Genomic DNA, 12,016 nt, shown 5'->3' with positions numbered 1-12,016 from the left:
TGAGCAATCTTCCCAGTCACGTCATTATAATAATATTCCTCTCTGGAACATTTGAAGTTTTGATGTAGTTCAGGAAAACTGAAACCAAGAAAGGAGCTTCAGTCTACACTCATCCTCACACAGAGACTCCTATTATGTCTTTGGTACGTCTTCCTTGGCCAACAGATCCAAATATCTAAAACCTGCCCTGCACATGTGTGCCTAAGAAAGCAAGCTTTGTAGCAGGATTGGCCATGTATAACTGTGCTGTACTTCATACAGCAAAATGGTGAGAAAGTTAATCTCTAGAGCTGAATGATCCATTTATTGCAGCTATTTTCAAGGCATGATTGTATTATACAGTATTACATTATTAATCTACTTACAATAGAGTCATTTAAATGGAGTTTTTCTTTAAGTTTTCTATTCTGAGAGTTAGCAGTTCATATTCAGAATTTTTTGTTTTCCATGTCCCTGTATTGTAATTGGCCTCTATAGTTAAAAAAAACCCCAAACCCAAAAAACAACAAACAAACAAAAAACAACCCAAAACCAGCCTTTGCTTTCATTTCACTGTGTTTCCCTGCAGATTTTCTGAATAACTCAAGCCTGCCCCGTTTCCCTAGATAAAAGCACCGGGAACAACATAATATACCAGTGGATTTAGTTTTCTAATGTGTGTGCTGGTTTAAGGGCTGATATTTTTTGCCTGGAAGGAAGAAGATGGAACAACTTCTGAAGAAGTCACAAGTCAAACCATCTGTACCTAGATCCACTATTACAGGAAACATAAAATAGAGAACAGACCCCAGACACTCAGATGCAATCAAAAATTCCAAGTTCATAATAAAGTGTTAAATATCCCCCAACTATTTTATTGCTTAAACTTCATAATCGAAGTAGCTCACTGTTATCAGTAAGGAATTCTCATTTAGCACTTACCAGTTAAGCGGAGAACAGACGTAGCTTCAGCTTTTCCGAGAGCGTTAGTTGCTCTGCAAGTGTATGTTCCTCCATCTTCATAGGAAACATTCCTCAGAAATAAAGAGCCATTCAAAACCAAGAAAGAATTGATTTGTAGAACGTCTGTCTTAAACCATGTTACATTTGGTTGGGGAACACCTTTAAAATGCAAATAAAACATTTATTGTGAGAGATAAGCCATAGGTTTTTTTATTGCTGACTGCTACCGTAACATCCAAGAATCCTAAGTTCCTTTGTCGTTTCACAGATAGCATAAACCAAAGTAACAACATTGCAGCAAAACAAGTACTTTTTCTACTCAAAACAAAACTTCTCAGTTGTGAGCCCTATTAATAATTCAGCATCCCACTGAGACTAAAAGTTAAGCACTGTAAGACAAGCTCACAGAACAGCTTTAAATAGTGCTACCAGTCCTACAGAAGCAATGTGAGACCATTAACCCCAATCAGGTTCAATTAATATAAAGATCTGCACAGCATCTTTTCATTCAACCTGCATCCCAGAATATACAAAGGAAGGAATATTCAATTTCTCATTAAAAATAAAGAAAAAAGAATGGAGGCAAAATATTTCTCTTGACAAGAAAAAGAATATATTTATCAATTAGATTAGAAAATAGTTGTGACTAGTTTCTGCCGAAAAAGCTCCTGAAAACTTCTCCAAGTAGCAGATGTCATACATACAACTTGTAACAATGCAGTGTGAAGGAGAAGGAACAGAAAGAACTATTAACAACTGCTTAACAACTGAGCCCTTAGTTCAATCTCATTTACCACACTGTAGAAAGCCAAAGATCTATAATGATTCCTACTGCAAAGCCTGAACTCTGAGAAACTCAGCATTTGCAGATAACCTGTCATTCTAAATTTTAATGAATGACTTTGGACATTTATTTTTAATTAGATGATTTTTCCACTGGCACAGTATCACCTCTGTTGGAGGACTTGTACTGTTTTATTTTCCTCAAACATTTGCCTTTAAAAGGATATTTTGCAGGTTGGAAAATCAGACACTTCATTGCTTGTGCTCTGGTTGAGCTGCTGCAGCAGAAGTGCTCTTTCAAAGCTCCAAAATCGTAGATAAATCACTGCGCAAGTCTGACACACATGGCACAGTGACTAGCCGCAGAGGTGCACGAAGGCACAGGGCACCTGACGAGTCAAGGCAGTTAAACTGTCCTTCACCTGAACTCTTTTTTTGGTAAATATGTTGATCAGTGCTCACTGAAGACTACCAAACCAGGTTCTGCTGACCTGAATGTGGGACATTTGGAAGTTTCAGCCATATTGAATGCTAATTCAGTCTCTTCTCCTCACAGATCATTGTGCAGTATTACTTTACAGATGATGTCTTCATGATGTGGAATAGCCTTTAGGAACAACTTTAACATTTCAATCACTGGCTTAGCACTTCCAATGCACACCTCAAGTTTTTCCTTTACTGTAATAGGAACCAGACATATTTTTTGGAACCCGCTATTTCACTGAAGGAAAAAGCTCCCCCCACCATTTTGTCTAGAAAGACAGCAAAGAGAAACACTCTTCTGCATAATCACAGATTTTGTTCTAGACAATTTAGCAGCTGTTCAGTGCTTTTAAACTCACAAGATTGTGTTTTACTGAATAAAACTGCATAAAACAAAGTACAGATCTGCAGAGTGCACAAGGGTCCAAAAAACCAGGCTGTTTTTCAAGTTTCCAGAAGCAGCTTTATGCCACTTCAAAAAATCCTTTTGGAATTAGGATGAGATCTTGTTTTAAGGGTCTTTTTTCCATTTTACCCCAGCTTTCTGGCTAAAGTGTATCATTCTCAGACATATTTTTCCTTTACAGTATACTTTCCATGGCCATTCAGGCGTATATACTTACTATACAGATGGGCTGAGGAGGTGTTGTGAGGATGCTGAGCTGTTTTAATCTAAGGTCTAGAGGTTTGCAGCCAGACTACCCTCCCTGGCACCAAAATCCTGTAGACCAATCAGAGCCAAAAATAAGCCAGAAGCAGCAAGGTTTAGATGGGACTGAAGTCAAAAGATTTGAAGTCAAATTCCACAAAACACAAAAATGTTTGGAAAGGTTCAAATTTAAGCTTTTAACCTGAGCCTCTATCAAACTTCAGCCCAATATCACCCCATGATACAGCCCTCCCTCTGCTCTCACCACAGCATTCAGAAGTGTACCTCATTCCTGGGATTTCACTTAAGTAAAATATTTCTTTCACGCAAACTTGGTATGTATCTAGAGTTTATCCCAGAAAAATTGCCATGCCTCTGTTCTTCTACCCATGTCTATTCAGAGACATGTAGAGCCTTTTAAGATCTGGACTGGAGTTCAGTTTGCAGAAGAAATCTGCAGAATAGCTTTGCCTCTCATTTTAAGTTCAAAATTGGGTGTCTGTCACACACCTTAAGCTCAATTTAAGTTATAGCAAACGATTGCTCTTTCTTTCTCCAAAGAGCTGTATACATTTCTCTTTAGGGGAAACAAGCAAGTAGTACCACACGCACACACACAAGTAAATCAGATCATTTCTCAAGTGAATAATGTGAATACACAAACATAAATTCTAGGTGTAAGGAGCAGAAGTGTGGACAGAGCCCTGCATGGCAGTCCAGCAACCAGCCCAACTGAAATGCACAATGAATCCATCCAAGCCCTCTTAGGGGTGCTGTCACTTACAGATAAAGTGGGGGGAAAAACCCCATGAAAAATGATCAGTTAAATACATTATGGAAAAAACAACAGTATTACGCATTATAGGTGGTTATACACACTGTCATTTTAAAACAAAATTAATGTTATGTAGACACCTTCAGAGTGCATCCATAAACGTGAGCTGTTTGAGCTGAAAATAAGTGAGGATCATCACAACACTCCTGCATTGTATTTTACCCAAAACTACCGAGAAGCAAGATTTCTAGCTAAGAGTTAAAAATTTTTATGTGAACTGTATCCCAAGTCCCTCTGACCCGGCCTCTTCACAATCATTTTGAGGACCCTTCAAGTTTTTGCATTTCATGGTTCCTTTTCTTTCCCCAACCTTTGTATTATGTGGAAACCAATTCACTGAGAGTAAGCCTAGGAGATACCGGACCCTCTGCTTAAGAACAACTGGCATTTGCAATCAAGTTCCTTCTGTGTCTTTTGTCATGGCCTTTTGATTAGGTTGCCATTAAGAGCATTAAGGCAAATCCTCAGCTTGGGCTAAGGAAAAAAGGAAAATACCTGTCAGAGAAGAGTTCAGGAACCTGCTACAGGCTGGAGTACAGCATGAAGGGGGGGGGGGGGGGGGGTAGGACTCGGCACACTCTGCAGTCAGAACATAGCTGTACACTAGAAATAGGGGCCTCTAACCCTGCCTTCCAGGGGAACCCAAAACTGGCAAGCACTAATATGATATAAAGCTTTCAGAGTTGTGCATACAGAGAGATGCAGCAGAGAATCTGGCCAGAGAAAAGGTTTATTGTGTGGTGCTATCCCATCTGCTGATAGACACCCGATCAATGGATTAAAGAAAGAAAGCAGGAGAAAAAGACAGCCCTTATAGTCCAGCTCCTTTGCATTCTTCGGCAAAGCAGCGTGTACATTTCAAGCTCTTCTGGACAGTTTCACTTTATCTGTATGTTCATATTGCCAGTGAAAAATCCTTTTCTGCCCTAACTCTCACAAGAGACACCAAGTTCCTGTGCATATTGTCATTTCTGGAATTCCTATCAGGAGAAACTCTTGCCCTTGAAGAATACTAAAACCCCCCTGGTTTTAGGTGTGCATTTACCTTTTCAATAGTGTCTGTGATTAAATAAACTCCATCTCATAACACAGCACACAGCGCAACCCCAGCATGCAGTCACCATTTATACATTTCAGGTGAAAAAGCTTCTGTCATACAGATTTTCGATGCTTTTCCTTTAGAAATTAGACTCAGTATTTACTACTCCTGAGATAAGATTTTTCTCCCCTACTGGTATGCAGCACTGCACACCAAGTTAAGTCTCACCTATCAGCTCTTGGGAGAAAGCAGGCAAAGTATACAATTCCCACATTCCTCTTGTGACAAGACTCTTAGAGTAGCACTGTGAAAAGCACTGCTTTCCTACACAGGATTGAGTTCAAGCATACCATCAAACTGCAAGAAAGCTCTTTATTCCTAGGCAAAGACTTAATGCCTACAATCTGTGCTTTACCTTTTAGTATTCATGTAAATAAAACTTTAAAAGTTTTAAGTACTGTTTTCTTAATGCAAGTAGAAACTGAACTAAGCAAAAATAAGCGAAACATGAGGTGTTGGGGTGTGCATGTGTTTGGGGTGTAGGGGTTTTTTGTGCAAGGGAGGTTTTTTTGGGGGGGGGGGTTGTTGGGGTTTTTTTTAACTTAAAGGAGCTGAAATTATACTTAAGCTTTGGGACATATTTTTAGGACTTCACAGAGAAGTTTGTCCTGTGCACAAGGTTGAATTTTACTGCAGATGCTTGACTCTCCTTTACATAAAGGTTGATTTACACAGGGACTTTATATGGACAAAATTAACATTCACGCTGTCTTCAAGAACCTTTGCCATTACAGAATTGTAGTGAGACGACTATTAACAGAGATGTTTAAAAGCTGATTACATTGAATTTTAAAAACATTTCTTCCTTATTGCTATAATTTTCTACCCTCTGTTCTGACTCAAAGAAGTTTCTACTGTTGTCATTTGTCCTTTCCTGAACAGTTTTAAAATGTGTCTTTCCTTTCACCTTACTGTCCAAATTTAACACATCTACATAAGCTTCTTCTACAGAATGGCTGCCTTTCTGTATGAATCAGAAGACACCAAATCATTCTGGGAACCATTTCCGAGACCTTCCCTCTTCAGGAAAAAAGTCAATCTTCAGTTTGTAATCCTGGAAGGAAGTCATTCCCTGTCTACATCCAAGAAAATATTACTTTCAAGCTGAAGAATTCCTGGTTTGATCCCCAGCCAGTACAAAAAGGGAAGAGGTTAGAGATGGCCTGTAGCCACCTTTGTTTCCTTCACACCCCACCTCCATGCAGATGCAGCTGAGGATGAGCCCAAAGGTATCGACTCACCCAAACTGCCAAAGGTTCAGAATCCCTGAGCGCAGTTTAGATCCCAGTGATTCAAATGGGAGATCCATCACTGACATCAGCTAGTAGCAGAATCAAACAATTGTATCCTATGGCTCCAAGTCAGGAAAGCACTTAAGCATAGGATTAAATCCATGCTTATTAGGGAATGCAATTAAACACATGCTTAAAATTAAGGATGGCTGTAATTGTCCTTCATGAACAAAGACGCGTTCCTGAACTCAAGCCTTCTTAGTCTTAGAAAAACCTTAAAAGTGAGAATCTTTTTCTTGCAATGGATCTAAATCCTCTGATGTTAAAAATTTCTACTATAGACCTAAGTGGCTATAAAACTTTAACATTAATCTATTTTTCTGACCTCAAACACAGGTTATTTTCCACTAGCACTGGAGCAGCTCTAAAATACTCAATGTTCCATGAAAAAAAAAGTAAGTCATTTTCCACCATGAGTGGCCCTGGGACAGCAAATGTTATGGAAAAAACCGCCAGCTCCGGATGGAACTGTGAAACACGTGTTTAAAAAAAGAAAAAAAAAAAAAAAGGAATCCGCACTATAGGGTGCCCTTAAAATATTCAGTGTTCAAAACCAAATTTCCTCCAACCTTGAAAGCCCTATGAAATATTACACACCATAAAAATCTTGGCCTACTAACTAGTTGCTCTAAAACATTGGATATGTCTTCAGAAATTTTTCCCCCAGCTATGTAGAATCTCATAAAGTATTCTGTATTTCCCATTCAAGAGCAAGGCAGAACTGTGCTGGCACAAACCACTTTTTGCTGCACTTTACTAAAAGTTTACCTAAGTTTAGAGCTAAATTCACATGTCAACTTTCAGAGGAAATTATTCTGGGTCAGTAATATACACAATGAATGTCACCTGATTATTATTTATTCTACACTCACTAACACCTAAGGTGGATTTAGCATAACTTACAATGCAATTTCTTTGATTGATACATCTTCATATTTTCTCCAGCAGAAGTCACAAACTGCCTTTACATTCAGCTGAATTATGCTTGAGGAATCAACTTCTAGTCAACTCTAAAAAGCCTCAACCATGCTGCTACTGAAATTTCCTGTATGAATCTTGCCAGTTTCACTGGGAATCACAGTCTTGGACAGAGAGCCAGCGGAGACACGTTGGTACTCAGTACGATCCTCCAACCTGCCCTCTGGTACAGCCCCATTCTCTCACAAATCTTTCAAAGCTATTACCTCTGCCTCCTCCTATCAGCCATGCAACACCCCCTCTTCCTAGGTGGTAGCAACATCTGGCAGGATTTAGATATACTTACTGACATCTGGTGACCTCCTTAGAGCGGTTCCTGAAGCAAGACCCCTTCCCATCCCACCCTTGCTACTCTGTCAGGTCCTGTTTAGCTCTCTGGCTGTCAGCTCAAAGAGAACTTGATCTTTTTTCCAGCTGCAGAAGTTTAAGACTAATATTTTTCAAAAATCAGGCATGTAAAATAAGGCAACTATATTTAGGCAACTAAATAAGAGGATCTGAGTTAAGTGTGAACTCAGCAATGACTGCTGGATGGAATTCTGTAGTCAACCCCCAACAAAGACTTGGTTGGTGTGCACTAGGGCAATTCTACAATTCAGCATTGCTATCAGAGGCTGTTTTGCCCAACTGGTTAGTGACTCCACTTTCACTTTGCTGAATAGCCATGCTGTATCACCAAGGACCTAGACATTTCAGGTCATAAAGTAGATACATACTCAGGGACCTGGAAAATGTAATTTTATCAGAAATTTAAAAACTACACCAGAATTGCCATTCTTAGACCCGAAGGTCACTTAACTCAGCATTTTGTGTCCACCAATGGGCAGCTGGGGATGTGTAGGCAAAGAGTACGAAAGTCATGGAATTTATTGAATAACACCTCCTCAACATATCTTCCCAGCTTCCTGAACTGGAAGTAGCACTTAGACCGCCATGCTTGTTTCCTCTAATATTGCTCTTCTCTCTACCTTTTCCAGCACTACTATACCCTTTTTGAAATGAAATTAGCAAGTTGCAAACAGGATTCACCACAGCTTTAAGCAATGGCAAATTTATATTTCCTATTATTTTGTCCGTTCCTCTGCCATTAGTTCTGATTTGCCTTTATGGACAACACCCAGGGAGTGTGCTGGTGTTCCCACAGAACTAACCAGCATGAGTCCACAAATCTTTCTGAGTGGCAGTCATTCAGGTACAGCCATGTGCACATGTCTATATTTAAAGGTTATTTGTTCTATATGTATATTTGTTCTGCAAATATCAATTCTGAACACCCTTTGCCTTCATTTATCTATTAAACACTATTTGCGTGATTCTGCTGCAACTCTTTGCAGAGAATTTTAGATCTGATTAGGTCTTGATTCTTCACAGCTTTAGTCAGCTAACTGTTCACATTCTTTTCCAGAACTTTTATAAAAATATTGAACATCATGAATCCCAGAACAGAGTCTTGGGGCACCCTGCTGGTAAGCTCTCTCCACTGTAAAGTTTGACCACTTGTTCCTTCTGATCATTTAATCAGATACTAACCAATGAGCTAACCTCTTCTTTTACACTATGGGAGTCTGTTAAACTTTGCCTAGGGAACTTCTTGACAGCTTTTTGCAAATTGAAGTCGGAAGTATCAAGGGAATACCCACATGCTTGCTGAGCACTCCAAGAACTCTAATAGATTTTTGAAATTTTATCTTCCTCTAACACGATGCATCTTAACCCTTCCTGAATTAAGAATCTGAAGGAAACTCCTGCTCCAGTAAGGAAAGCTGGGAGAGAAAGGGAGAAACATACACCAAAAAAAAGCAATGCTGTAAACTGTTCCAATTTATGTTTTTGTCCCCCCACAAACTCTGTAGCCTATATCTACATTAGCAAGTAGTGGAGGGCATCAGGAATGTGCTTTTAAAGAGACATAGTTGGTAGCCAGGTCCCAAAACACACTCGATGTGTGTTTGAATGAGGATTGCTGCTTCGGACTACTCAGTGAATCTTGCCTGGACCTTTGGACTTACTGCCCATTAGTATTTGGAAAGTAATAGGTATAGTCCCCAGGCACACCTTTCAGTTTAGCTATATCTAAAGGGATTCAGTTTTCAGGTTCCCAGACTGCTGGCAAGACACAAGGCAAAGCACAATTAAGCTTTTGGAACACATCTTTCAATCCTTCCCGCTTATGCCTGATCCAAACAAAAACTGTAATGGAGATGCACTTATAGTAAAAAGAAGCATAAGAGCAAAAGGGTTTCCTTTTATTATACTGATTATAAATAGTGTCATTCCTCATAAAATAAATCTGTACTTACCCCTTTAAACCTTTGAAATCCATTAATAATATCTTTTAGAAGAACACACAAAAAAACCTAAAAGAAATGAAGAGCCAGAATCCTATGTATTAAACCGCTATTTTTCTTCACTGAGATGTCTTCTGAGACAAAGAACAGCACCAAAGTTACATTTGGAATAGTGTGGGTAAATGAAGGAACAGATGGAAAAATCAAATTCTTGATTTATCTGGAGCTGTTTCAAGTTCCAATACTGACAGCAAGTAGCTGGTCCATCTTTGTGAAATGTACGTGCAAAACGATGACCCTGATTCAACAGGTTTTGTGTATTTCTCACATTTTTTTTACCAATATGTTATTCCTAGAGCGCCAAAATATATTCATAGGAATGGAGAATCTGGATGAAGATGGAGTTTCTACTTTTAAAAGCCTCTGTGCCAAGATATTTCAGAGATGCAATGTAATGTATATGGTAGAAATAACCTCAATGCAGTATCTTGCTCTTCTGCTCTCTCACCAGCAGGTGTCAGACAATGCACATTTTATACATATTTTTATTCCCCCCCCCCCCCCATTTTAATTCAACTTAGAACTCTCAAGGTTTCACAATAAATGGAGTCTGACAGTTTTAGTTTATTTTAGTAATAATCACAAGACGATCTTTTCTGCAAATACAATAAATGTTATCCAAGAGCAATTTGGAGCAATCAGTATTGATATTTATACCATGTGTGTTGATTGAAAAGCTCTTGCCTGTAAGAATGGAATATGAATCTACCCAGAATGTTATGAATATCTTCTAGCATATGCTCGTGTGGGAGCTATAAAAGTGAGTTTATGATAATTAGTGGAAAAATAGTTTTGTTATAAATTAAAGAGAGAAAAGAAAGAGATACTGTTAGCTCCAGCAGTTTAGCTAACTTTTCTTAATCTATTCTTTGATGTTCTTCTATTCAGTAGGATATGCTGCTCTTTAGCATTTCAAAGTTTTTTTCAATCTGAATGTGGTTTTTGGAATGTGCAAGGAAGACTTTCAAAAGGACAAAAAGAACCAAATCAGTAACAAGGAAAAAAGACAAACCTGTAGTCAGCTGGCTAACACTGCACGTAACGTTAAACTTCCTGTGCTTTCCATTCAAACCATCAAACAAGAGCTGTCCTGTGTAACATGGCCTAATGAACCCAGAGCCCCTTATGTGGAACGCACTTGGTTCTCTTCAGGCCTTGAATAATTAAAGAGTGTATTGTACAGCCATTAGCCAGTAGCAGAGGCAGTTGGGAAGTGTAACTTTCCTCACGACAGCACCTCCTCTCTACCTTTCACGACTGCCTTCATCAGATTGTTGGGTAGGCAGCTCCTACTTCCAGCTGAAATTCTGCTCTATGGCATGATATTCTCTTCTAAATGAACCATTAATTAAACCATTTTGCATAAGTGCAGAATTTTTATATGTTTCAGAAAGAAAATTCCTGAATAGACCTCACACTGCTAGACACAAAATGTAGAACTCAATATGTAGATTTATTCATAGAGAAAACTATGGTTTGAACAACTATTTTAAAAAGTATTATAGGCTATTCAGCCTACAGAAAAATATCTCAGAAGTCATTGCAGCCAAGAAATTGAAAAGTAATTTAAGAATTCTGCTAGTGGCATGGCACTAATATTCTTCACACACATGCAGACACCTTATTCATTAGGTGGTTCTTCTTATGGAGAGCTAATTTGTGGGCTAGCAAGATCAGATCAGATGATCTGCTTGACACACTGAGAAATCTGCAAGTAACCTTTGTGTAGAAGGACACACTGAGAAATCTGCAAGTAATGTCCATGTAGAAGGATCCTAAGTATGTAGCAGAACATGAAGAACACAAAGTCTTATCTGGTAATACTTCACTCAAGACAGGCAGAGTTGTTGTCATGCACAAAGACAAGACATCCTTCTTTCTGAGCATTCAGGAAAAGGTGCTCCAGATCTAGCCAAGGTCTCCCTGACACTAAAAGAAGGGCGCTCTCTTACAATTACTTTTACTGTTCATTCTAAGAGATCCTCAGCTGATAGACAGGCACATTTGATCACTGCCCAATGGTACTTTTACTCTAGATATTAACATTAGGGATTTGCAGTGGGCTATTACTCCAAGGAGGCAAAAGACTATTACTGTAAATCTACATGTCTAATGAGGAGAAAAGGACTGCTGCAGACTCACACTGTTTATAGGAACAGAACTTTTAGAGTGCATACAAATTTTAGTATTTTTTTTCATTCAAACTCTTGCTTTTCTGATAATTCACATAATGCTTTATCAGCATTCACAACAAAGTTCTCATCCTACTACACTGCAAATAGACACATTTTTGGGTCCCACCTATTAGAAAAACATTAGCATAAAGTGCTATTAAGTTCAATCTTCTAAAGTCACGGGTTTATTACTTTTCATTAAGGAAAGGAGATCAGAAAAAACTCTTCTTACATCATTGCACAAGTTTTTCTGCTTCTAGGTTAGTGACATTTTAAGACAGGCAAGCTCTATTATATTCACAAACAGTAATACTTACTTCCTTGGCAATGACAGGAAATAAAGCCATTAGATAAATCATTTTTTAAGTCAACACTGGTGTCTTAGCATAACTAAAGTTTGGCTCATGAATATACACAATTCTAAATCATTTGG

The 12,016-nt window shown here is 38.6% G+C and overlaps 1 protein-coding gene across 7 annotated transcripts in view; it reads right to left on the bottom strand.

The window, feature by feature from the left end:
- Positions 1–12,016, bottom strand: part of ADAMTSL3 (ADAMTS like 3) — a 186,649-nt gene that overhangs the window by 12,558 nt on the left and 162,075 nt on the right. For all 7 annotated transcript variants that reach the window (XR_008578650.1, XM_054837231.1, XM_054837228.1 and 4 more), the window contains exon 24: positions 922–1,101. Coding sequence is in view for 6 of the 7 variants with exons in the window: in XM_054837231.1 (XP_054693206.1) it covers positions 922–1,101 (180 nt within the window). In the remaining variant the exon portion in view is untranslated. The remainder of the gene's footprint in view (positions 1–921; positions 1,102–12,016) is intronic.

This window comes from Grus americana, chromosome 10 (genome assembly GCF_028858705.1).
Source record: "Grus americana isolate bGruAme1 chromosome 10, bGruAme1.mat, whole genome shotgun sequence".
Classification (NCBI taxonomy): Eukaryota; Metazoa; Chordata; class Aves; order Gruiformes; family Gruidae; genus Grus; species Grus americana.
Note: the sequence above shows the minus strand (reverse complement) of the source record. Positions and strands in the feature narration are given on the sequence as shown.